Source organism: Littorina saxatilis, linkage group LG1 (genome assembly GCF_037325665.1).
Source record: "Littorina saxatilis isolate snail1 linkage group LG1, US_GU_Lsax_2.0, whole genome shotgun sequence".
Taxonomy (NCBI): Eukaryota; Metazoa; Mollusca; class Gastropoda; order Littorinimorpha; family Littorinidae; genus Littorina; species Littorina saxatilis.
This window is the reverse complement of record NC_090245.1, coordinates 101,215,105-101,243,026: the sequence shown is the minus strand read 5'-3', so window position 1 is coordinate 101,243,026 and position 27,922 is coordinate 101,215,105. Positions and strand designations below refer to the sequence as shown.

At 40.2% G+C, this 27,922-nt stretch overlaps 2 protein-coding genes across 3 annotated transcripts; one reads left to right on the top strand and one right to left on the bottom strand.

Moving 5' to 3' along the window:
- Window positions 1–250: 250 nt before the first annotated feature.
- Window positions 251–16,428, bottom strand: LOC138947960 (cotranscriptional regulator ARB2A-like). Of its 2 annotated transcripts, none has more exons than XM_070319487.1 (11): window positions 16,090–16,428; window positions 15,432–15,509; window positions 14,031–14,052; window positions 13,408–13,467; window positions 10,988–11,085; window positions 10,488–10,553; window positions 9,823–10,086; window positions 7,487–7,606; window positions 5,066–5,182; window positions 2,942–3,029; window positions 251–2,293 (listed from the first exon to the last, which is right to left on the bottom strand). In XM_070319487.1, the coding sequence occupies exons 1-11, from the start codon at window positions 16,180–16,182 to the stop codon at window positions 1,488–1,490; spliced, it is 1,812 nt and encodes a 603-aa protein (XP_070175588.1). In that variant the 5' UTR covers window positions 16,183–16,428; the 3' UTR covers window positions 251–1,487. The 2 variants fall into 2 exon arrangements, with proteins under 2 accessions (XP_070175588.1, XP_070175596.1); XM_070319495.1 differs by having other exon boundaries at window positions 16,278–16,416.
- Window positions 16,429–16,446: 18 nt separating this feature from the next.
- On the top strand, window positions 16,447–23,566 carry LOC138947950 (pyroglutamyl-peptidase 1-like). Its single transcript, XM_070319478.1, has 6 exons — window positions 16,447–16,579; window positions 17,448–17,615; window positions 19,922–20,094; window positions 21,142–21,380; window positions 21,821–22,396; window positions 22,537–23,566. The coding sequence occupies exons 2-5, from the start codon at window positions 17,582–17,584 to the stop codon at window positions 21,981–21,983; spliced, it is 609 nt and encodes a 202-aa protein (XP_070175579.1). The 5' UTR covers window positions 16,447–16,579; window positions 17,448–17,581; the 3' UTR covers window positions 21,984–22,396; window positions 22,537–23,566.
- The last annotated feature ends 4,356 nt before the right edge of the window (window positions 23,567–27,922 follow it).

Below are 27,922 nucleotides of genomic sequence, written 5' to 3'. Positions count from 1 at the left end.
GTATATGGCACAATACATTTGTTACACATTCAATGCAAATCCTCACTCAACTATAAAATATCCAAAGCATTACAATGTTTCTATTCAATTTTCTCCTTTAGCCTTATTTTGACCAATTAAGTCATGATTTGATCATTTTATTATAAACTTGACTACATTTTAAACTACGTCAGGTATTTGAAAAACATCCACAAACACATTCACCCAAATAAACATACTCAATCAAAGGTATTAATTCAAGTATCATATGAAGGATACAAAATAATGTAATTTCTTACATCATTCCACAAAATGTTTCAAGTTCACATTCAATGAATCCACACGTATCTGTGTTATATGTACACTTCGGCTGTTTTGATATGTAGATGGTGAAGATATGGCGCCATGAAAATGTTTATGCGCCCATGTGCACAAAGCATTCAAATTAATGAAAAAATAAATAAATAAACTAAAAAATACTTTTAAATCTTCTTCTCTTGCACAATCTCCACTGCTCTTCCAATTTTCCACTTAATTTTTTTTTTTTAAATGAATTAAAAAAAACATCAATAAAAAATAAGGAGAAAAACAAGGACAAAATGACTGGATGAATGAAAATGAACAAAAATCGAAAGGGCTCAATATAATTTCGTATGATTGCATGGTGCAGTACTGCATTTCAAAACAGGCACATTTGATCGAGAGAAAAACATGCCAACGTCATTAATTAATAACACATGTGCTCAAAAACTAATACAGCTCATGGCAGTGAACTTGCAAATCTAGAGTGTAACCTTGCAGTTGCCAATTCCACAGCTTTACAGACACAACACTGCCATGTTTGCTGTGAATATGCACAGGAACACACGCATCGTTGACATGTCGAACATAAAGCTTGAAGATACAGCAAGCAAAACCAAGACCAAAAAGCCTCACATTATTTTTTAAGAAGGGATAGCAAAAGCAGAAAAAAATCAAACCCTTGCAGGAGACACAACAATAAAATGTCTGCATCTCTTCATTTCACAACACTGATTTGAGACTACAGTCTAACCTGCCCTGGGGACCACCTCTTGATAAGGCCAAAAAAAAAAAGAGGTCTGTTTACGGTAACATAGGCCAAAAAAATAGGGTCGGTAGGTCGTGATTTTTTTTTTTTTTTTTTTTCCCCCAAAAAAACATATTTTTACGTTATTTTGGCTTTTTTTTTTTTTCCCCCCCCCAAATGCCAAAAAAAAGTCTAGGGTCGCGCGAAAAAAATAGGGTCGGTCGGGTTACCGTAAACAGACTATTTTTTTTTGTTGGCCTAACGACCACCTGCCCATTATTACCACCCTAAGGAAACCCCAATGAGGTTTCTTTCCATTTAATTCACCTTTCAATAACGATAACCTGTCTATAACCACGTTTGGTCCATCCCTTGGGTGGTCCTATTGGACAAGTTCCACACTACATGTAATTACGGTCAGGGACTGTAAACAACTGACTTCTCTGCAAATGAGACAAATTTACAGTTCAGATTTTGGTACCTCGGGTTGCTTTTGCTTCTCCTCATCCCCTGTGATCTTTTTCTCTGGCTCACCAGCTGCACTCTCCTCCTTTTGCTCACCAGAGTACTGCTCACCCTCGGTGCTCTCCACTTTATTCTGGCTTGCTGTGCTCTCGTTGCCTTGCTGGCTGGATGTGCTCTCGTTGCCTTGCTGGCTGGATGTGCTCTCGTTGCCTTGCTGGCTGGATGTGCTCTCGTTGCCTTGCTGGCTGGATGTGCTCTCGTTGCCTTGCTGGCTGGATGTGCTCTCGTTGCCTTGCTGGCTGGATGTGCTCTCGTTGCCTTGCTGGCTGGATGTGCTCTCTGCTTTCTCACCTTCAGCGTTCCCTTCGCCTTGCCCACCCTCTGAGCTCTCCTTGGCTGGCTGCTTTGCCTGGTCTTCTTCCGCCTTAATGTCTCTGTCTTTTTCTCCATCCTTCAGATTTTTCTGGGTCTCCCGTGGGTCTTCTCCTGACCCTGGAGCTCCTCCGTTTTTTGACTCCGATTCCTCTTCTCCGTTCTTTGCTGCTTCCTCCTCTTTCTTCATGTTTTCATCCTCCTCTTTGATCATTTTTTCATCCCCCTCTTTCTTCATTTTTTCCTCCTCCTTCTTCACTTTTGCTTCCCATTGTCTTGCAGGGCTGAAGTCCTCCAAGTTTTCAGGAAGGGGCAGGAAGTCGCGAGGCGCCATGCTGCCATCTATGATCCACGTGTCGAAGTTGTCGCGAATGAACTTGAAGGCGCTGTCAATGCATGCGTGAGAAGTCCTCTCATGCTCCTTTGTGCCTGCAAACAAAAATAAATAAATGACTAAATATAATTAAATACACAAATATAAATTGTTAAGTAAATAAATTACCAAGCGTCAGATTTGACTGGCAAGGAATTAACTAGCATCTGTAAGACAGTTTCCTGCTCAAAACATGTTCATAAAATGATCCAAGCATCTGGTTGCAAAATCAAAAGGTGGTGTGGGATGGATGGGGTGGGGAAGAAATGGGTAGGGGTAAGGTAGTGTTGTTCCCATGCTTGAATAACAAAAAGTCAGTTGGCCCTGGATTGAAACTATGTATAGATCAAAATGCCCTGGCTTCATCCGTTCAGTAAAAAAATTAATGATCGAAAGATCTCGCTCCTTCGTATCAACTATCAGAGGGTTGACAAGCAAATGGTCAAAGCAATGCATCAGATCATAAAAGTATGCGTCGTTCGATAAAGACAAAGGTCTGAGAATAACACTGTTACGGTAAGGTTTAAATAGAATCATGCAAAAATGCATACACACCGCAAAGAACTAGATCATTTGGTGTGACTAACACTGGGTTTTCACATCTGAGAAGGAATCCCTGTCTTAATTTTGCAATAAAGCAACTTATTCTTGTCTATTTGAATCTAGATAAAGATAACATCACGCTGAAGTATAGCAGACTCTACCTGCAGAGACGGAGAGACAATCATCGGGACTTGAAGCATCCAGCATAGTGTCCAGAGGAACGTACGCAGAGGCAAAGTTCACAGCCCTCTGAAACATCATGGTCATCATATTTTCATCAGCTACAATGTACATGCAAATATAGGTGCACGCATTGTCCCACAATTACGCAGACACAGGCCCACCCAAACAGACATAGACACAAACAAACACACGTACATGCGCACAAGGACAAACACAAACATACATTCACACAAAGAATGAAAGAGAGACAGACATATACATGCTGATAAAAAAAGATAAGAACCTCTGTCACAAAGTCTTTTAAGTGCAAGGGCACACACTCACACATGTACACACACAGTTTAAGAGAGAACCAAAAAGGGAGGGGGTTGGCGGAGGGAGAAGAGTAAAACAAGTTGTGCAAGGCAAGATCATCTTCTTCTTCTTCTGCGTTCTTGGGCTGAAACTCCCACGTACACTCGTGTTCTTTGCACGAGTGGAATTTTACGTGTATGACTGTTTTTTACCCCGCCATTTAGGCAGCCATACGCCGCTTTCGGCGGAAGCATGCTGGGTATTTTTGTGTTTCTATAATCCACCAAACTCTGACATGGATTACAGGATCTTTTTTGTGCGCACTTGGTCTTGTGCTTGCGTGTACACACGGGGTTGTTCAGACACCGAGGAGAGTCTGCACACGAAGTTCACTCTGAGAAATAAATCTCTCGCCGAACGTGGGGATGAACTCACGCTGACAGCGGCCAACTGGATACAAATCCAGCGCGCTACCGACTGAGCTACGTCCCCGCCCCGCAAGGCAAGATCAAAACATTTCGTCAATCTGTCAGCTTTAAAGATTGAAACATACTATGGGACCCATACGACTTCCTGGGCTGGCCAAACCCCTTCGACAGAGATGCTGACTCAGCGGTCTTGGTGATTAAAGCAAACTGAACCTAATTTGCACAAGTTATTCTGAGCACATTTTTTAACTAAAACACATAATATGTATATATTTTTGGAATCAGGAAATAATTAAAAAAATCAAATCAAGCCAATCAAATTTTTGAACCTGTTTTGGCAATTTCATTTTCAAGCAGAGTTTTGATTAATGAATCAGTTAATTAAGTTTTAAGCTTCCAAGCTGAAATAAAATTCCATAGTCCACACTGGGTCAAAGATTGTTTAATTGACAGTTAGCAAAAAAATCAATGGTTTTGATTGAAAAATGTGGTCACAACAGTGCAGCCTCAACTCTTTTTAACGGGCAGATATGACATCATCAAAGACATCTATATGGAACAAAATGAAGAAAAAGAAAACCTGTGTGGGGATATCATCCGGAAGAATCTACATGCAAAGATTCACGCACATTTGTCCAACAGTTTTCTGGAAATTCCACTACACACACAAGCTCACACACGACACACATACACCCTCATCTTGTCAAAATTCCCAGTCTATCGCATAATACATTAAGTCAGATATTGACACAATGTTAAAACATACTGATCACCTTACAACAACAAAAAACACACACACAAAAACCACCATAATTTAAAACAAGAAGAGCAAACGCTCGATCGAGTCACTTTCGCAGTTCTGAATATTATATGAGGCATCAGATGGACAGGAAGAAATTGCTATTCACAACACAATGAGTCACGTTCACATAAAATTTGAGCCCGGTCACTTTTATAGTTTCCGAGAAAAGCCCAACGTTAAGTTGTGTGTTGCCGAACAGAAAAGGCTAGTTATCTCCCTTGTTTTTCTGATAACGTTCGTAAAAGGCTACAGATGTAAATACTTTGATGTAAAGAATAATCCTACAAAGTTTCAATCACATCCGATGAACTTTGTCGAAGATATAAAATGTCTAATTTTTCCTTTGACGCTGACCTGTGACCTTGAAAAAGGTCAAAGGTCAACGAAACCATCGTTAAAGTGTAGAGGTCATTGGAGGTCACGACTAAACAAAATATGAGCCCGATCGCTTTGATAGTTTCCGAGAAAAGTCCAACGTTAAGGTGGTGTCTACGGACGGCCGGCCGGACGGCCGGCCGGACAGACTAACACTGACCGATTACATAGAGTCACTTTTTCTCAAGTGACTCAAAAATCACCTTTTGCATGAAGTCTTTCACCGGCTGGGACCAACGGCCTCTGTCAGCTGAATGCACGGAATCAGTGAACACCACGCAGAACACCCGTTGCAGAAACTCCTCCAGGAATTTCTCTGCCTAAACAAGATTATGACCGCACAGATTAACATGACATACAGACAATGAGTGTGCACATTTGTAAACAAATATGTCAACAGAAATAACAAGTCGCGTAAGACGAAAATACAACATTTAGTCAAGTAGCTGTCGAACTCACAGAATGAAACTGAACGCAATGCAACGCAGCAAGACCGTATACTCGTAGCATCGTCAGTCCACCGCGCACGGCAAAGGCAGTGAAATTGACAGGGAGAGTGGGGTAGTACTTGCGCTGAGAAGGATAGCACGCTTTTCTGTACCTCTCTTTGTTTTAACTTTCTGAGCGTGTTTTTAATCCAAACATATCATATCTATATGTTTTTGGAATCAGGAACCGACAAGGAATAAGATGAAAGTGTTTTTAAATTGATTTCAAAAATTTAATTTTGATAATAATGTTTATATATTTAATTTTCAGAGCTTGTTTTTAATCCAAATATAACATATTTATATGTTTTTGGAATCAGCAAACGATGGAGAATAAGATGAACGTAAATTTGGATCGTTTTAGAAAAAAATAATTTTTTTTTACAATTTTCAGATTTTTAATGACCAAAGTCATTAATTAATTTTTAAGCCACCAAGCTGAAATGCAATACCGAAGTCCGGGCTTCGTCGAAGACTACTTGACCAAAATTTCAACCAATTTGGTTGAAAAATGAGAGCGTGACAGTGCCGCCTCAACTTTCACGAAAAGCCGGATATGACGTCATCAAAGACATTTATCAAAAAAATGAAAACAAGAAGAGCAAACGCTCGATCGAGTCACTTTCGCAGTTCTGAATATTATATGAGGCATCAGATGGACAGGAAGAAATTGCTATTCACAACACAATACAGATGTAAATAATTTGATGTAAAGAATAATCCTATAAAGTTTGAATCAAATCCGATGAATAGTTTCAGAGATATGATATTTCAATTTTTTTCCTTCAAGACATGCCTGTGACCTTGAAAAAGGTCAAAGGTCACCAAAGCAGACGTCAAAGTGTAGAGGTCACTGGGAGTCACGTTCACATAAAATTTGAGCCCGGTCACTTTTATAGTTTCCGAGAAAAGCCCAACGTTAAGTTGTGTGTTGCCGAACAGAAAAGGCTAGTTATCTCCCTTGTTTTTCTGATAACGTTCGTAAAAGGCTACAGATGTAAATACTTTGATGTAAAGAATAATCCTACAAAGTTTCAATCACATCCGATGAACTTTGTCAAAGATATAAAATGTCTAATTTTTCCTTTGACGCTGACCTGTGACCTTGAAAAAGGTCAAAGGTCAACGAAACCATCGTTAAAGTGTAGAGGTCATTGGAGGTCACGACTAAACAAAATATGAGCCGGATCGCTTTGATAGTTTCCGAGAAAAGTCCAACGTTAAGGTGGTGTCTACGGCCGGCCGGCCGGCCGGCCGGCCGGACAGACTAACACTGACCGATTACATAGAGTCACTTTTTCTCAAGTGACTCAAAAACGTTCAGGGATATCATACCCAAGAACTCTCATGTCAAATTTCATAAATATCGGTCCAGTAGTTTGGTCTGAATCGCTCTACACGCACGCACGCACGCACACACACACGCACGCACACACGCACACACACACATACACCACGACCCTCGTTTCGATTCCCCCTCGATGTTAAAACATTTAGTCAAAACTTGACTAAATGTAAAAACAGAGAAAAAACGAGGGAGTGTTAAAAATAAATGGGGGTAGTTGTACACAGGATGTGAACAGACATCTAAATGAATAACAACTGAGGTTGTAAAAGGGAGGGAGTTTTTAATTGGGGGTTCTTAAAGGTTTTCACTGTACACTCATGATCTGAGTGGCTCTTAATTCTTTCTGCCCCCTTTCGCTCTTGGACACAAAATTACTCTCACTCTCTCAGTCCCCCCTCCCCCCCCCCCCTCCAACTCTCAGCCTCGCCCCCCCCCCCCCCCTCCCAACCCAACCCCAAATAGAACCCACCCTCACACAATACAGTGCTAATAAATGTGACCCTCCACCACGAAATGAGTCGCATGTCACCTCGCGCAGTTCTGCGCTAGGCTTAATATAAGTCCGGGGAGTGTCTGGTAACAGTGTGAGGGTCACCTTAGTCACAGGCTTATAACTCAAAGAGTTTTCGCTCTTTTCTAAAACGGTTTTCACCACTGGATAGAGCATAAAAAACTCTTTATGTAAATGTAAAAATATGAAAATCATGCAAAAGTGACATGCGACTCATCCCGTGGTGGAGGGTCACAAATGTACTTGTACCACTACTCATATGGACCATGTCACTTACCATGTGACATGTCACAATGCCACCAAAGCTGTGAGCCACGATGACAATGCTGCTTGCCTTAGCTGTCAGAACAAAGTTCTGCCACACATTCACACCATGCTCTTCTGGACTTTTGCTTTCCTGAAAGATAAAAATAAATTATAAGTGTTTCCGCCAACATTACAAACAGTAAAACAGAAGAAAAAAAGTAAAAATTAAAAGACGGAACAATAACACTACAACTAATACATGTAGCAGATAAAACACACCCTCAGAGAAACGTCCAGTAGAAGCTTCAATGTAAACTTGTATTATCTCCAGTTAAAACGGTTCTCAAAGAGGCTAGCATATTTATCTGAAAAGTAATGACACCAGTCAGGGTTAATTACTCGGAGGACACTGCTAAAGAAGATCAGCATCTTTACCATGAACATCTGTCCTTTTGTATGCATTTGGTCGTAATCTTCCTCCAACTTACAGCATGTGTAACGCGTTCAGCTTTCTCCCAGCATTCCGTTTTCTGATTCGATATCATACTTGAGACTGAATATAGCGCGTATTCCGTGGATAAAGTTCCAAGCGCTTGTACTGTCATGTTTACACACAAACACACAGTTGCAGTTTACTGTCATATCAACACACACACACACACACACACACACACACACAAACGCATTACAGCAGAACAACTTTAACTCAAATTTCAAAGAAAATTTACTCATGGCGTAATGCTTGCTCCCCGCTGAGTGAAGCACATTTGACATTGGTCGTAATCTTCCTCCAACTTACAGCATGTGTAACGCGTTCAGCTTTCTCCCAGCATTCCGTTTTCTGATTCGATATCATACTTGAGACTGAATATAGTGCGTATTCCGTGGGTAAAGTTCCAAGCGCTTGTACTGTCATGTTTACACACAAACACACAGTTGCAGTTTACTGTCATATCAACACACACACACACACACACACAAACGCATTACAGCAGAACAACTTTAACTTTAACTCAAATTTCAAAGAAAATTTACTCATGGCGTAATGCTTGCTCCCCGCTGAGTGAAGCACATTTGACATTGTGGCGCAACCAGTAAAATCCCAATGTCCTAACTCATAGAAAGCATAACGACTTTTCTCCCGAATTATCTTTCCGCTCACATGAATGTTTCTTCGCCTTGCATCGCTAAACTTGTCCCATACACGATCGTTGAGGTTTTTGTACAGGCACCTCTCTTTGCGTACTTTCGGTTCACTATCCTTCTCACCATCTCGATAACACCGAGTCCTTATCCTTGACGATACACAAGATTTGCATCTTCCGGACTCCTAAGAAAGTCGCCGCGGATTGCCATTTCGCTCAATTAGCGATTACTTTATTAGCTCTCTACTCAAGAGTCGGCGCTTTTCTCTTTCTTTCGTGAATCTTCGTTTGTCAAGAAGTCGTCGTGACAAGATAGCGTACAGAGGAAAACCGGATGTATTGGGATCTCGAGCGCGGGAGATTTCGTTGTTGTTTTTTCCTCGCGGTAGTTGCACGAGAGCCGCCATGTTGTGTTTTCGTCTGCTCGACTGAAAATGCGCGAAAGTCGTAATTCATCCCCAAAAGCTTGTCGTAAGTCGCGTTTTGGGGTGAATCGTTCACTTGGGGTTCATTATATAGTAGAACGCATCCGTGGTAGAAAAATAAGTCGTAAAAAGGGGGTGGTCGTAAACAGGGGGAGTACTACTGTATGAAGCAAATTTCTCAGTTGAAATAAAAATTTTGGTTGAACGAATTTGACCCCATGAATGTAAAGTACCTAAGCTCGATCATCAGTACTATGGAAGGGAGGGGGACTTTTCAGTGTGGAGTTTATACAAGATCAACGAGGCCGAATAAGAAAGCTGAATGCTGGAGAAAGCTGAACGCGTTACACCTGCACTAATCTAGGAAATACAGAAAATTCCCCTGCACTACCTAAAGGCCGAAAACCCAAACCAATAGCAACCAACCGCGGTTACAAAGCCAGCGTCTGCGATTTCTATCACGTTATAAAATTGCATGAGGCAGTGATGTGTGTGTGTGCGTTTGTGTGCATACGTGTGTGTGTGTGTGTATGTATGTATGTATGTGTGTGTGTGACTTGAGGCGAGTAAGCTTTGAGTGTATACTGCTGGTTTTAAGTGAAAGTATTTTTAAACTTATGCTGTCCACTGTTGTTTTTAAATTAATGCTGTTGATCAGTGTGTTCATGCGTGTGTTGGTGCATATGGCTGGATTGAAGTGTTTCTTAACCGCAATGTCATCACAAATTCCCCACCTTGGGCAAAATAAAGATTCTGTATTCTGTAATACACTACCATCCTAAGGAGTTCATACTCACCCTTATCTTCACCGGTCTCCCGTTGACTGTGACTTCATTCAGGTTGGGGTTCAGCACAATGACGCCATAACCGTCATCCATAGCACGGCGGATGTACGGAAGCTGGGATCCTGTGTCAATGTTTTCATTGATGATGAGTTTCCGAGACCACTGGCCAGCGCGGACGGCACCGGATCCGTGGATGAGAACCATCAGTTTGTCGCTGACCAGCGCGTCCTTGCTCTTGAAGATGAAGCTCTGTGGTTCTTCCCTCTTGGCATCCACCTGCAAGTGAAAAGAGTTAGAATGTCAGTGTCATGATGACACCAATTGTGAAGAACAATCACAGAGTAACTCCCCTTCCAAGACCTACACAAATCTGAGAAAATCAGGTCTTAAAAAAAGGGAGTTCTGCCTGGATACATGCACAACTTTATGAACAGAAAATCTGAAGAGAACGAAAATAAGGCTTAAAAAGGGAAAAGATTTAAAACAGGAAGTCTTTCGGGGGGGGGGGGGGGGGGGCTGGGCTCTTCTGTGCGAAGGAGAAAGATTAGCAAAGCCAATTTTGGGCACAATTAAAATTCATCATGCAAACTAATAAATGTACCCAAAATACACATGTTATCGCTAAAAAGCACAACTTCTTGATATAAAGCAAAAAAGGGAAATAACAATGTACTCACAGGAATGTAAATTTTCTCTAGTTGCAGCTCTTTCTCCATTATGTTGTACAGGTACTCAGTCACCAACTGTAAAACATTCAAACACATTAAATATGGTGCAAAAATATGGACAGTGGGGTTTAAAATGTGCGCCCATTTTTGTTTGGCTTTGGTTTAAACAAGACTTTATTCCATTTTTATCGTGAAATAAACAACATATGGCATTTAGGATTTCTCACTCAAGCATAGTGCTTATTTTAAGCAATCCTTGTAAAAACATTTTGTTTTGCTTTGAAGGGGTTCCAATGTTCCATGTTACATGTAGTCAGAGTGATGCATACATATCAAGCTTGAAGATATAAGTCTAGATGACATTAATATCTCACAATACCATGCTTTATGACACCAAAATATCCAAGGCTTTTAGCTGCTGCATATTGCAGGAGTACACAATTTCATCTCAAACACAACCACTCATTACCAGCAGCGGAAAAATTAAGTCTTAGGAAATCACAACTCACTTCTCCAAGGGCGTCGTAATGTTGCTGGTTATAATTGCGGTCACCTTCCTTGACCACAAACTGAAATCCTCCACCATCTTCGTTGACCAGCTCCCCTTCTGTTTACCAAGAAATAAGTATTTACAAGAGGCAAAGCCTTCAAGGCTCACGTAAGAAATAAAATAACAAGTCGCGTAAGGCGAAAATACAATATTTAGTCAAGTAGCTGTCGAACTCACAGAATGAAACTGAACGCAATGCCATTTTACTCGTAGCATCGTCAGGCCACCGCTCATGGCAAAGGCAGTGAAATTGACAAGAAGAGCGGGGTAGTAGTTGCGCTAAGAAGGATAGCACGCTTTTCTGTACCTCTCTTTGTTTTAACTTTCTGAGCGTGTTTTTAATCCAAACATATCATATCTATATGTTTTTGGAATCAGGAACCGACAAGGAATAAGATGAAAGTGTTTTTAAATTGATTTGGACAATTTAATTTTGATAATAATTTTTATATATTTAATTTTCAGAGCTTGTTTTTAATCCGAATATAACATATTTATATGTTTTTGGAATCAGCAAATGATGGAGAATAAGATAAACGTAAATTTGGAGCGTTTTTTAAATTTTTATTTTTTTTTTACAATTTTCCGATTTTTAATGACCAAAGTCATTAATTAATTTTTAAGCCACCAAGCTGAAATGCAATACCGAACCCCGGGCTTCGTCGAAGATTACTTGACCAAAATTTGAACCAATTTGGTTGAAAAATGAGGGCGTGACAGTGCCGCCTCAACTTTCACGAAAAGCCAGATATGACGTCATCAAAGACATTTATCAAAAAAATGAAAAAAACGTTCGGGGATTTCATACCCAGGAACTCTCATGTCAAATTTCATAAAGATCGGTCCAGTAGTTTAGTCTGAATCGCTCTACACACACACACACACACACGCACGCACACACGCACGCACATACACCACGACCCTCGTTTCGATTCCCCCTCGATGTTAAAATATTTAGTCAAAACTTGACTAAATATAAAAAGTAACACAAACTCAATCACTCCGTCACACATACACACACACAGTCGGCATAGGTGACACGGTGCAAGACACTTGATCTAGATCTGTCTGTCTGTAGCCTACTTACTTACACGACTGCCTGAGATGGCCAGATCGACACTGCGCTTTCGACAGCGCTGCGCTTCCTCGCGCAGACACTGGAAACACGCTGTGTAGATTAACCTGTAGGAAATCTCCTTTGGTATCTTCTTTATCTATTTTTCTGGAGCTACGAAACCGAACAATGTAAAATCGTCTTCTCCGAATCGGCGAACTGCAGCTCGGTGATAACTGTATCTATACCACAATCCTTCACGCGATCTGACCTAACCTTGACCCCTGACCTGGTCTACATACCACACACGACACAAACCAGTCACCTGTTTTTACCCCCCCAAAAACCCCCACCACCCGTTTTTTTTGGATACACACTTTAACTACATACGTGCCGACGAAATGTTGATCATTGCTTCAATACTTTGAAGCTGTTGCTTAAATAATAACCAGGTAAAATTAGTATTTCGGTGTTCAGTCAAATGTTAAAGTTTCTACCACAGACATACATACATACGCACACACGCACAGACAGACAAAAGTTAGCATCGCATAGGCTACACTTACGTAAGCCAAAAAATTGGCAATACAGTTTTCTACAGACTAATACCCCAGTCACACATATACGCCGCTTCTACTATGCTGGAAAAGTGTCTGAGAGCGTGGCCAATTGTGGGAGGATCTCCATGAACGTGGTTTGATCAGGGTGGGATCTGCTAGGTCGGGAAGCTGAATGCTCTCCTTAAGCTTATTTTGAACTGCACAAAACAAGCGTAGCCGGGTCATGGTGCAGTGCAGTCGTGATGTGGTGTGTTTTTTATTTGCCATGTGCTGGATTTTGACAGCGATATGCCCCGATTTGATAACTTTTTCACATCGGCGTGATCCGCATGGTCGTGGTAAGGACGTAGCGCTGTGTGACTGGGGTATAAACGGTAATTAGCTATGCCACAAGAAACCACGCCAAGCAATTAAATTCATACAACAGTTTTCAAATCTGTGTGGCACACCATTGCATCCGATTCCTTAACACTGCTGAGGGAGACTTCATGGATAATCAAATTTATATAGACTAAAAACAAAAAGAAAACAGTGTGCTTCTGAACATGCAAGGGGGGGAGGGGGGAGGGGGGGGGAGGAGGGGGGGAGGGGGGGAAGGAGGGGGGGGAGGAGGGGGGGGAGGGGGTCCCCCAGATGCTGAAGGATTTATACAATTAACAACCAAAACAACATCACTACAGACATTACGAATCCGGATTTCCGGCATATACTGGAAGAATCCCACCCATGCACTATAAATACAGCAACATTTTGAAAAGAACTTACTTTCATTGAAATGGTAGCCAAATTCTTCCAGAGTGTCAGGGAATGTATACCTGGGCATGTCTGGGAACAAAACACACACATAAGGACTACTTTGTCTCATCAATAACATCAGAACAATGTTACACGTAGTCTTTGTAAATGGTATACATTGTTTCAAGATAACTGAATGTTGTCTAATCAGTGAAAATATACATGTATACTTCTCACACAGGTACTTACGTGATAAAATAACTGAATATAAAACAAACTTTAATGTTTCATTCTTCAATTGTCATAGTTACAGTTCATCAGTTTTCTTTTTGTTCAAGATGAAATGACCACAATGGATGGACTAACTGTTTTTGTAGTTTTTTTTTAAGGTTGCACTGTACATGTATTAGTACCATGGCCACGCAAAGAAATCACACGGGAAGCTTTACAAAAACTCCCTTTTTTGTTTAAATAACAAAGGATAAGAAAACATTTGCACATATAAAGTACTATACAAGGAAAGGCATTACACATAGTACAATCATCTCCCACTGAGTTGCTGACAGCTTTTTTTAAGCTGTATTGTGTTCCCAATAGACTTTTTTAAGCTTCAAGCTGCTGCAGTTCATAACAAACAAAACATCACAACCTACCTTCACCTCTCTGTCCCAAGACCTGAAAACCAAAACTTCAACAATTAACAGTGACAGTTAAAAATAAAAGCTGTTTTCAAATACCTCTCCACCAAGAATTATTTTTTTTTAGTGATTGATTGACATAGTTCCTACAAACCTCTCCTATAGCTGCCCTCTGATATACATGAATCCCCTTCGTAATTTAATTGACACACTTAAAATGCAGCCACCTATGATTGATGTGAACAGCTATTCAATCATATAACATGCAGCAATGAGATGAGCAGATATATGGGAACCCCTGTTTTGCACTTGGAGTATTCTCAAACAAATTTGGTGTATTTTCAAACAAATGAGCGTACTCCACACACCATTTGAACATCCATGATTCAAAAATGCTTCGCAGGGGTCCTTTGCACTTTTTTCTTTCTTTCTTTATTTGGTGTTTAACGTCGTTTTCAACCACGAAGGTTATATCGCGACGGGGAAAGGGGGGGGGGGATGGGATAGAGCCACTTGTTAATTGTTTCTTGTTCACAAAAGCACTAATCAAAAAATTGCTCCAGGGGCTTGCAACGTAGTGTCCTTTGCACCGTCAGTTAAGTTTACCAATACATTTAAAACAAACGCTTCTTTCAATGTTTACTGAGAAAAACTGTAATCATGTGTCAACAGACTGGATCGACTTTGGGATGCGCTTGTGAAGAAAAGCAGTCTAGGAATTTTTCTCGTATTTTTTTCCCAACGACTGCACTGATGGTATTTTAGACAATCAATTTCAAGCGCACAAAATACGGCAAAATCGTATGAGTTCCCAGGTCTGGATGAGATACATAATTATAATCAAACTGAAACTAAATGCAAGAATAACACTCAGCGAAAGTTGTGTCCATGTGTGAAACATTCTTCAAGGACATGAAACTGGAAAATGATTTTCCCTTAGCAGAAAACACAGAACAAATTACACTGCTTGTGCCCTTAAAACCCATTTGAAAGGCAATTTTCAACAAGTGTTGAGAAAACCAGCAAGAAAACAGATTCCCTAGAATAAACATGCTGGTACTGGTAAAGTACATATTGTCAGTTGTGACACGGTACAGCATTGGAAATGTCACCTTTTGTCACAGGCAAAAATATAAAATAACAGCATAGAACAATGCATTCCTGACCTAAACAGATCAAGAACAGCTACTCCAATCCTGTTACTCTTCCTCGATCATAGTGCAAGCAGAATGTGTGAATCATACACATGATGTTGTAAGGTCATCATGTATTGGCTCGATTACAAACGTATCACTATTGTGCCACTGCTAGCAATGCAGGCATTTGCCAAACATGTTTTGAAAGACAGAATAACCTTGCATGTCTCTGTCCCCGTACTATACTCCTCAAAGTTGACATCGTAAGACAGATACTTACCCCTTTCAATTTTGCCCAAGCACTTCTTAACAGTTCCATAGCTATGACAATTGATCCTGCTGTGCCAGTGCCAGAAGTCTGCAAATGTTTCACACCGATGTAAATACTATGTCAGCATGCATCTCTCTCTCTTTCTCATTGTCATTGTCTTTTACACACACTGATCAAAACACACACATTGAGACACACACACGCACAGTCACACAGTTTGCAATAACAGAAATAAAAAGACAAATATGAAACAAAATGAAAACACGAACTGTTCAACTGGCAAACCTGTAAACATATTGCATGCAATTGCAAAGAGACACTCTAGCTTTGAAAACAATGTGTTCCAATTTCCTCCCAAAAGTAACATTATTTGAGTTGTACATGTTTGTAATAGTTACTTAAAAAAATGCGCAGTGCCTTTTTGCAGTAAAAAACTAAGATATTTAAGTAATTTCTCTGTCACAGTATCAGCCACGCACAACTGAACATTGATTTAAATTTAAATGTAAAACCAAGATTATATTTCTTTGAAACTGAACAGTCACAAAACCATAACCTTATCACAAAGTAAAAATGCTATCAGTGAGTGTTCCGCCACATTCTGAATAATTTTCTGTATTTCCTGCATTTCAGTCGTGAAAAAAAGCTAATGCAAAATGCTACGTACCGTTTCACAATACGGAATGATCAATCCTATTATCAAACTAATGCATACGACGTAGGCGGACAATATGCGTATTACGTGCAATCCCTCAAGCATCTGTGGAAACTCAAAAGGAAAGTTTGTTTTCGGGGAACTACCCGTACGACGTGACGTCACACTAAAAAAACCGAAACAATGCTAAATGCGGACACCTTGCTCGTAAGTAACGGTGTCTTTCACTCCGTGCCCCTGTCCGGATCAGCCGGGGGGAAAAACGCATCAGTAGTTTTTGTTCAGATAATTATTTTGGCTTCTGTCTATGTATTGAATAATACCTAACATAAACGCGGAAATCGAAAGTGCTTTCTTGACTTCTTCGTGGAAGAGGGGAGAATAAGAAGGGACAGCACTCTCAAAGAACTCCTCACTTCCGCTTCAGTGCCAACTAAAACTTCAGTTCACAACGTTATCGTTTTTCTTTGTTTACGAAGTCAGCTCTTTCGTTTGGGAAAAGGTAAGCGTTTGGCAGTTTTCAATTGAATAACAACAAGCGCTCTCTGAATAAGTAGTTTGCTGTTGCACAGAAGAAGTCATTTAATTGATCCTGTCCGATTTTACTTACCAAGGGGCATAAAACTAAAAGTTCAAACCGCGGTGTCAGAACTGACATGGTCATTAACCTAGTTAGGATGCGACCCATTTACCAGTGTAGCCATCGAAGAAACAGTAGTGCAAGTCAGGGATAACTTGCTGAGATAGATCATGTGATGTACTATAGTATAGTATAGTCCATCCTTAACTGTAGCCTCCGTTAGGTCACCAACAATCCTTCTTTATCATGTATTATCGGCATGAACATTTCTCAAGTCCCTCTCCACCTCCTCCCTCCCCCATGAAAAAACAACAACAGGTGTTTCGCTGTACCACGCTGCAACACCGAACAGTACAGACAGTCGTTCTTCCCACGATCCACAATAGAGTGGAATCACCTGGACAACATAGTTGTCCACTCAGACTCTACTGAGGCATTCAAGTCGGCACTAACCACCAGCCGCCGCTAAACGACGTCGCTGCGCACACCCACCCGTCGCGCCAAAGCCAGCAATCTGGATACTAGCGACGTACCCTACAGATACAGATACAGATACAGATTACAGTATAGCGTTCGTGGGATACCTGCAGCTTTGCTGGGATAAAATTTTAAAAAATGAAACGCTCACAAAAACAAGAACCTATGAGTATGACCCTAGTTTTTGAGGCTTGTCAACAGAAATAAACATTTTAATTTATTTTGCGGGCCTATACCACATCTCTCACTTCAGTCAGCCCATGCTGAATGTACAGATTTGAATTGATAATATTATGATGTCATGATTTTTCAGTTTTACTGCATGAGCGACAGTGCTGTGGTGGCAGGGATATAATCATCAAACCATCCCAGCACTGCAGTCCCAGGCACTGTGGCAGTACATTGGAGAACAGTGAACAAGGAAGAAGATTTTAATTTGAGAACAAGATGCCGTCTACAAAAAGAAAAGTGATCGTGACAGGTACTGAAATTGTCCTTATGTATTTCTGTATGAAAAATTAGTGCTCCCCCTCCCCCCTCTTCCCTCCCCCCCTCCTCCCTCCCCCATTAAAGAGCTAATAGAATCAGGTTGTAAAAGGGAGGGATGGAGTCTCAAAATTGTTTTACAGACCTTTAACACTTTCTACCCCACCTATGTTGACCAAGTTGTTTTTGGCCGAGTCCAGCTGTGCTGCAGCAGGTCACTCAGAATTGTAGTAACTGTGTATCAAAACGCTGGAATGCAGGCATTAGATGGACTTGACAGGAAGCGGCTGAAGCTAACAGTAACAGTCTGAGCGGATATATCCGTACCTGGTCAGATAGAGCCATATGAGTGGGTACGGATATATATCCGGACCTGGGAGACAATGAGTTAAGTAACAAAACAAAAATGAATAAGTAAGGTCCTAAAAGTGGGGAGGTCTCTAAAGGCTTGTGTCCCACTGTATACATAACTACCTTATACAAAAGTACATTGTATCATTTCAACTATCGTGAATACTCCATGAGTAAACACTAAAATGCAATACTGACATTGCAGAAGAAAACACATTGCAGCTGACCTGGATTGTTTAGTCCTTAAAGTACAGGATTTCATTGGAAGAATCTCCCACCTTATTTGAGTTATCCCGGGAACGCAGAAGAAGAAGAAGAATTTGAGTTATTAATTTTGGGCCAATTTATTGGGTTTATTGATGATTTGCTAACATGTCTTAGAATAATTTCATTTTTTCTGTGATTTGACACTGCTCCTTGAAGTCACTGTGCTTCTTGAAGTCACTGGTAATGAGTGTTAACACTAATACAGTAATAGACTCATGAGCGATTAATTAATGTAGGTAATTTGCTATAATGCATGCATGTATGATATTGAGCTGTTATCTACTTTACAGTTGAATTGAATACCAAAATCATGGTTTGAGCATAAAGTGGTTAACAAGTAAATCTAAATATATATATACGACTTGTGTCTGTCTGTCTGTGTGTGTGTGTGTGTGTCCGCGATGCACGGCCAAAGTTCTCGGTGGATCTTTTTCAAATTTGGAGACCGTATTCAGCTACACCCCGGACACAACCTCATCGATGAGATATTTCAACACGTGCTCTCATTGCGCAGCGCTGAACCGATTTTGGTTTTTCTCTGGATCCATTCCCGGTAACTCTTCCTTATCTTCTCCAGTGTTTTCAGCCGCGATTATCTCCCTTCCTCCGTGCGGTGCGCCGGCTTTTGGGTCCCCGGCACAGCCGGGTACTCGGCTCAACTTCTTCCCGGCGCAGCCGTACCCGGCGAAGCGGGTATTCATCTAGTATGTAGAGGTTACATGCCGAGTCTCAGTGATTATCAAAAATAATGGTCGAAGTTAGCGGATCATGAAAAATGCGAAAATAGTGTATGAAACCGCTTTATGTTGTTTAAATTGATGAGATGTGTGCATTTGGTTGCGTGTGATCTGTTTATTAAATGAAATATTGTTGAAAACTGATCGTCGGATTGCAGTCTGTTGTCGAAGAAACTGAGTGAAAAGAAATTTGAAAAGGGAACTACTCTTGTCGATAGACAAAATATGAGAGTTACTTGCCTTGGGAATTTGCTTGTGATGAGCGTTTGTGCACAGCAGACCTAGATTCAGAAAACAACCAAACTCATGGATTTTATATGGAGATTCATGTGTTCAAGCCTGTAGTTGTTAATTTAAATGCGGTATGTTTGTATTGTTTGCTCCAGAGATGTATACTTCGTACATTAGAGCGTTCGGAACTTTTCAGTCGCAAAAGTAGTACCGACGCAGAACAGCTTCTCAACCCATTGCGCTATCGAGGATTCATGCTGTTGCTGGGTCGTTATTTGGTTGCTGGGTGTTTATCGAAAAATAACTAGCTCTACAAGTTTACAGAGGTAAAGAAGCAGAGGGGGGAATAAATATATATATATGTTATTGTAGGTTATTTTTCACAAGCTTAACTTCAGAAAATACAGTACACAATCATATTCATGCACAATTGTTTGACAAATTATATTACCTTGTCTACTTTGCACCAACTTCTTGACAACAGAAATTGGTTCAACATCATGAGAAAACCACCCTTGTGAACAGCACTTAAAGCCTCTCATTGATTGGGCGAAGTCGACTTTGCAAAGTCTACTTCCCGAAGCTGACTGCACTTTGGCACTTAATTTTTAGAAAAAAATCTCCACGAAGGGTTTGCAAAGTCGACTTGTGGCTCAATTAAGGACGGCCTGTAGATGAGTAATGTAACATACTAACAAGGTTTATCTGACTGCAGGGTTTGGACCGTTTGGCAGCCACTCAGTGAACGCTAGCTCCGTAGCTGTACGCAAACTGAAGGAAGAGGGGCTGAAGAATGACAGGGTGGAATTGATGGTCACTGAACTACCTGTGGAGTATGACACCGTCAAGGACTCTGTCCCTCAACTGTGGAAGCAGCATGAACCTTTGGTATAAGTCTGTTCCAACTTTTTTCTTTCTTTTTTTTTTTTAGCATTTACCACTTACCAGCAAAACTTTTACATGATAATGAACTGTTTAAACTGAATGTGAAAAAACCACTGATCATAACTTGTAATAAAGACGGATAGATATGTCTTAATGGGTTATTGTCAGTACCGTACTTTCCGGGTGACAAGGCGCTACAGCGCATAAGGCGCACCCCCTTCTTTTTAACAAAAATTGTAATCCAGTCACCCATTGGGCGCAGGGGGCCGATAGGGCGCACCAAAATTGAAAAAGTATACCGGTAACAAACGGTCGAAGAATGAAAATAAGCCGCACATCAAAGGAAGAATACAGAGTGGAAATGACCCAGTTTTTGCCATGAGAGGTGGTTCCCCTGTCATATCTGAGAGAGGAAACACTTCCTGCACCGGGGTCAGTGACCGGTCAGTGACCGAGTTTAACAGAGTGGAAATATGTGTGCTCTGTGTGTGCGGCGAGATCAAAGGCAGGTCCATTGTGATAGCTGGGTGGCTTGAGAGCTCAAGGAAACTTGGCCAGGGCAGTACCTAGTAGCTGAAACATGCATTATCACAAGTTGTTTGACTGGTACTCAGGCGGTCTCTTTGATTTTTTTCGTATTTCATACACGGATTAGGCGCTTCGTTATACAAGACGCAGGGGTCGAACTCGAGGAAAAAAGTCGCGCCTTATGACCCGGAAAGTACGGTAACTGTGTTTGAAGATAATAAGTGTCTGTGGAACTGTCTGTTCGTCTAAAATCTGTTCGCTGTTTTTTTGTGCATGCTACGTTGCTAGGTTGTGTATGTGTTGTGTATGTGTTCTGTCTTTGTACTTGTATGTTTGAAGGGTTTGCACCTTTGTATGAATCTTTGTGTTTATATGCTTCCTTCAAATACCATGACTGAGATACACTGCAAAATGATCACTGATTATAATCATTAATCATCCTAAACGAGGGAGGTGGGGTCTTAAAAGGGGGTTCCACTGTAACATAAATGACACACTCTGTGTTTGTTCCATTTCCTGCAGTTGGTGGTACATGTGGGCGTGTCTGGGATCGCCACAGAGCTCACCCTGGAGCAGCAAGCTCACAACGACGGCTACGACAAAATGGACGTAATGGGAAAGTGTCCCCAGACTCAGTGCTGTGTGGAAGACAGAGATAAAAACTGTGTCCTCGTTTCCGGCATCGATATGGAGAGGGTCTGTACTGCGGTCAATACTGCTGGGATCAAGGTCAAAGCACGAGTGTCACATGACCCAGGAAGGTACGGAACTGGCTTTGTCTAATTAGTGGTGTGGTTGTGTTTGGTTCAGCATACCAGCGCATTATACTTGTGAAGCCATTACTACAGAGAAGATAACTCTGTCATCCAAATGGGAAGATTACGTGTGCAACCGTTTTCATTTAAATTTTAATCACCCCGCCATGTCTGCAACCTTACTCTATCTTTTTGGTCAATGGAATTACCAGTTTTATGCCTTTTAAGATTCAGTCGATGCAGTTTCAAAATCAGACACTGAAAAAGTCTTCTGCTGCATATTCAACATCTGCAGTTACTTTGACACTTCTGTCTCTTTTTTTCTTTCTTTGCTTTTTTTTTTATGTTGTTGTTTTGGTATGTAAATACTGTAATACTTGTCTACAGCTTAAAATTGTTATTCTTGTGATAAACATTAATCAATCAATCTATGTCTGCTTCCACAGGTATCTGTGCGACTTCTCCTACTTCTCCTCACTGCATATAAGTGACCGGAACGCAGCGTTTATCCACGTACCTCCGCTCGACATGCCATACACTGCCTCCCAGCTAGCCGAGGGATTGAGGGTGGCCATCAACAAAATGATTGAGCAAGTCGCAGACCGTTGACGACGTGATGCGTTCACCATAGGACGCAAAAGGGGTTGTGCATGGTATGTTAGCCAGCATTGTAATTAGGATTTTACTGATCAAGACTTTACTCAAGTATTTTGCGCCAGACACAATTTTAAGGACTTGATTTTTAGGCACTGGTTGTGTTTTTGTGTGTTTTTTAATGATGGGATTATGTTCCCAAGTTTTCGTGGTAGGATTATGTTCACGAGAACAGTCCTGTGTCATACCCAAGTTTTTCTGGCTTCAGGGCTAACAACTTAAAATTAAAAGAGACCTTCAAATTCAGGTTGACCAGGGATTGTATTTTTAACGGTACAGTTATCTTTTTGTTTGTTTTATATGGCATAACACTAGTAGAATGATGATACGAGTGTACTTTTTACAGTTTAGATATTTTTCATTCTTTGGTGTAAGTTACTTTCCTCCGAAAGCGGCGTATGGCTGCCTTAATGGCGGGGTAAAAACGGTCATACACGTAAAATTCCACTCGTGCAAAAACACGAGTGTACATGGGAGTTTCAGCCCACGAACGCAGAAGAAGAAGAAGGTGTAAGTGTTTATTTTATATATTGTGAGATTTTAAAGGAAGTTTGTAATGCCAGAGTTGTCCTTTCTATTCTTATCATTCCACTTAACACACAAAACATACCCTGGAAACATTGTTATCTCTTTATTTTTAAGTGTGGAGTTTTAGGAAGAATGAAACTGAGGTTGGGATGCATCTTCGGTTTTTAATTAAACTGATCCAAAATGAGGAGAACCCATGTGCAGCTATCTTGCCACCTACCCTTTTGTACTTGTTTAAACTTATCAACAAATTACTTTTCTTTTTTATTCTACAGATTTTACACAGAATTACAAGTGCAATTATCCCATTTTGTGAAACATTTGTAATATATTCAGAAGTAAATGTTAACCTGTATAGACTATACGCAGTGAATGCATATTGAGAAACGGTTAAGCCTGTTCTTAATATACGAGGCACAGCTGAGTTGCAGATGCGCTGTGTGCAGTGTTTGCTTCTTAATATGCTTTTACTGCGCTGCACGCAGCATTTAGCCATATCACTGAAAGGCCGAACGGCAACCGCAACTCATTTCACCGAGTCCAGAAAACAAATGTCACTTTGGTGCACCACATTTCAAGTAATCCGACATGAATTTGCACACAAAAATAACACAAAGCACGAAATGGTGCCAAAGATGTAGATTCAAACCCAGTTTCGATGAAATATCGTCAGACTTGTGATGTCGTCATAAGATTAAAATGTGTCATTTGAATACGTCTGCCAGCCAGCCAATCAGCGTCTACTTCAGGAGACACACCTTTCTACTACTCAAATTAAAACCTATGCAGTAAAATTCGCTGCATGCTCGCAGTAGTTTTTCACACTGCGCGCAACTGCATGCAGCGTATATTAAGAAGAGGCTTGAGCTTTGCATAGCTGAAAGTGGGGAAGGAACGTTTTACTTTAATTGTTGTTTTAATTTTAGTTAATTGGTTTTGTAGTTGGGTTTTTTCCAAGATTTTAATCGCATCCTTTGCACACAGTTCTGCTTGTATTAAAGAGGCTGAGAGAAAGGGAGAATGTACGTTCTGGCTCACCGATTCCGACAGACCCTAAATATTAACGCAAAATAGGCTTCTGGACTAAACTTTTACTAAAATGAAACATGCGACAAAATCAGAAAAATACTGCATAAATCCATACAAAAAAAATACAGTAAAGTAAGGTTGTTTTGAACCAATGCCGGGTCTGTCGGAATCAGTAACCCAGAACGTACATTCCCCCTTTCTCTTATACAACATTCTTAAGCTCAATACGCTCTCTCATTTACAAACTTTACTTCATATGTTCTTTCACTGTTAGAATTATATCTGATACATGCAATGTGACTGTCTAAACGAATAGTTAACTCTTTACAAGTGATTCTATTTTTACTTTTTCTTCCCGTCCTATTTGAATCCCCTTTTTTAAAAACTGCTTTTTCAGATCTTCTATATCGAGTGGCTTGTTATATTCAGCTCGTGTTTTTGTTTGAATACTTGCTTTCTTACTTTTGTAGTCATCAAAGTCTGTTTGTATCTGTTTGAATTCTTCGTCAGAAACTTTTGAATCTTCAAGTGCTTTACTGATAGACAGTTTTAGGCTAGACAATTTTGATGATGCAAGAGTGGAAATGGATTCGTGTTTTTCAAGCTTTTTCACAATTTTTTTCATTATAGCTGATGCTATAAATGATAAACCACCAACTGCTGCTGCGACACCACCTAGGATTAGAGAAACTGGAGTCCCTACTCCGGTAGCTAACAGAATTGTTCCCGTTACACCTGCAGCTGATGCAAGGATAGTAGAACCAGTGCTGGCATTAGAAAGGCTGTTGTAAGTTGTTGAGTACTTACGTCTAGCGCGAGAATATTTTTCTAATTCATCTTCTAGTTGTTTTTGTATATTACTAATGTGTGCCAGTCTGAATTGTTGACTTTCTGCTGCACTTTCATCAATATTAGGATAAAGCTTCACACTGCTAGTCATCTTTTAATGCAAAATATAAAATATTTATCTTAATTCTCACTGGCCAGTGTTTCTGCTAAGCTTTGAAGCTGTTCATTGCTTAACACCTTATCTGTATAGTAGAAAGCAATCAAATCAAGATAAGTAAGATTAATACTTCTTATTTCTGTTAAATTATTTATATCTGCGTTAACAACAACATTTTGGTTTGACGTCTGTTTTTTTATTGTGTTAGAATCCTTTTGAACAGCAATAAATACTCTGACTTCTTCAACATTTAATGGTCTCCAGTTGAGATTTATTCCTCTCATTAGAACAGTGTTTGTGGTTTCTTCCCTTTTCCTGACAACTATATCAAATATCATAGTTGCATTCTGCCCTATTGGAAGCTTGGGTATAAAATCGACAATGGTGTCAGCGTCCTTTTCAACACTTTGTTTTCTGTGAATGAGATAGTTGTTCTTATGGAAAGGTTTAACTGCAACTTCTCCCCTGCTGTTAATCGCAGGAACAAGGCTAACAATTAGTGGTTTAGCATTGATTGACTTACGGAATGTGTCGTCTTTTCCAACAAGAGTGTATGGACTCACAAATTCAAACTTCATTTCCCAGTCAATCTTTTTGATAACAGGACTAAGTACCCATTTTTTATTCTGATGTTTCCACATGTAGTATATGTCATCGACAATTGGATCAGGTACATTAACATCACGGATTTGACCTAGTTTGAGGAATCTTGGTTTCTTTTCATCGTCGATTTCCTTTCTCTTGTAATGACCAGTGTCTGTAAACTCGAATGCATACACTGCACCAACTTCAGCATTGCTCTCAAAGTCGATAGCGTCTGCTAAATCTTTCAACTCTATAGTTGAACATGCAACAGGATAAGCTATTGTAGGTCCACTCGACATTTTAATACTCAATATTTTATGGAACTATTTCCAATGTAATGTTAAACAAACAATCAACTGGTTGTCCACTTTGATTTTTCAGATCAATGTGTAGGAATTCATGACACCCTTCCTCCAAGTCCTTGAACTGAAGTGTCTTAAATGTTGGCACGTGCATTTTACAAAAAGAGGCATCACTCGGTGGAAGAATCCTAAGCAGATCAGAACGCTGATCATTAAACAGATTATAGGATGTGTTAAGCTCTCTCATGTGAACAAACAGTACACTGTTAACATCCATGTCAATGGGACGTGTTCCCTTGTATAAATTTGTAATTCCAAGCATATCAAGGAGTTTGGTTGGAAACTCAACGTTTACTTCTCTAGTTTTGGGCATAGTAAGAGTAGCAATGAGACTTGCATGATTTAAACTCGCTGTAATACCTACTGGAGCAAACAATTCTTTCTCTAAAGTGCAGAAGTCATAGTAACCATCTTCTACAGAATGCGTTTTACCATTAATTCTAACCCAGTTGTTAGCCTTTTTTTTACTGATATTATACCAAGTAACCTTGTACATAATTTCATGCAGTGCAACTTTCATTCCTCCATTTTGATTGTTGATAGGGTTTGCAAGTTTAACTGGCACACTAGTCTTCACATTTGTTAGTGTGATAAACATTTTTTATTCAACAACAAAAATGATTCAGTATAAATTCAACAAAGACATTAAATACAAAACTGGACCATATTACAATCCAAAGACTATTTCTTTCCATGAGTTGGACTTTGCTGTAACAGAAACAGAATCCATTCGCGTTAAAGTGCCTGACCCATTCCATTCTTACCTAAATCCCCCAATCAAAAATGATAGTGTTCCAAAGATGTGGAACTCTCACCCAATTCAGTTCTATCAGAATCAGTTAAACTTTGCAATATTCTGTGCAACCACAGGATGTGGAGTGTCCTATGCAGACCACATGAATAATTCAAACTTACTGACAAAGTGTGTGTACACATTTCACGTTTACTATCAGTGCAGGAGAATCTTGTCTGAACTTCAGGCACCAATGCCGCATGAAAAGAGCTGGAACCCATTCAACAATAGGATAAACATGAAAGTGTATGAGCGTCTCTGCAATGAATTCAATATAGATTTTAAGACCGACTTTAGGCAAAAGCAAGACAAAAACCATGGCATGGGAACACTATATTTATGGGGTGTCCACAGGAGGTATAATTTTGATTACTGGCCAGGTCATACATCTTTTTCTTCAAATGTGCAGGTACAGTTAGGATCAATAGAACAACAGCACCACAATGCATGGACTACTTTTATATTAGACACCGGCAAAGGTTTCACTGGATCAGGTGTTGAAAGGATCAATGAATCTATCCGAACATATGCGTGGTGCTTGCTAGGCTCGCAGGCACAGACACGATCAAACATAATGAGAACAAGCACAGGGTTTGGTGCACAGAAACAGTTGTTATCAAATTTAGAAGATGTCATAAACTCTGCAGTTGATCTGCCTTCCAGCATCAAAAGGTATCAAGACTCTCTCCGTTATGCAAGATCAAAAGTTGACTTTGCTGTTGGTAACGGCCTTTACATGTTACCTTCTGATCTCCAGCTGCAGATTGGAACAATAACAAATTATAACAATGAAATCATTATTGCTAGTGACACCCAGCCGCTTGGAAAGGGTGAAGAACTGAATTCAGAAATCAGAACGATGTTACAGCCATATCACAATGAACAGAAACAAAGCGTGACAAGTGAAGATCGGGCTGCAGGTGAAGATCATTCTGTCACTAGGGATGATCAAGCTGTTAGTATTAGTGATGATCATGAATCGCAGAAGACTGCTCTAGTAATTGGTGGAGTGGGTGTAGGCTTACTTTTGCTTTATTCTCGTTAGCAGAACACCTGCAATTAAAACTATTAGAGTCCAGAGATGTTCAGCCATGAAACCAACAACTTTACCTGCAAAAGATAACAGCCAGCTAACAATTGAACCAATGATTCCTGGAAGTGCATCCAAAGCTTTTGCTGCTAGTTTCTTTAATAGTTCTGCAATGTGTTTGAGTTGTTTCTTTACCCATCCCGGATCAGATGGAGGTGAAGGTGGAGGTGGAGGTGGAGGTGTGACAGTGCCACCTGTGAGTGTTAACACTAATGTGCTTATTGCAAATCCTAACGCAGTTAGTATACTAGCTATTGTGATTCCCTGCTCTCTGAAAAGCGTTCTAATTCTTTCAGCAAGAGTTGTGTCTTCGTAAAGGATTCTTTGAATTGTATTTTTTATTCTGCTGACCTGTGTTCTCAGTTGTTCTCTATTGTTACTTAGAACTTCTAACCTTATGGCTTTCTCCTCCTGCAAATCTTTTAAACGCTTAGAAATTCTGTTTTTTACTTCTTGTTCTAGGTTCAAATCATCAGCATCAGCAAGTTTTTGTTTCTCTTTGTTTATATCTTCATCCAGCTGACCTAGTTTTGACAGATTATTTGCTATTTCACCTCTGAT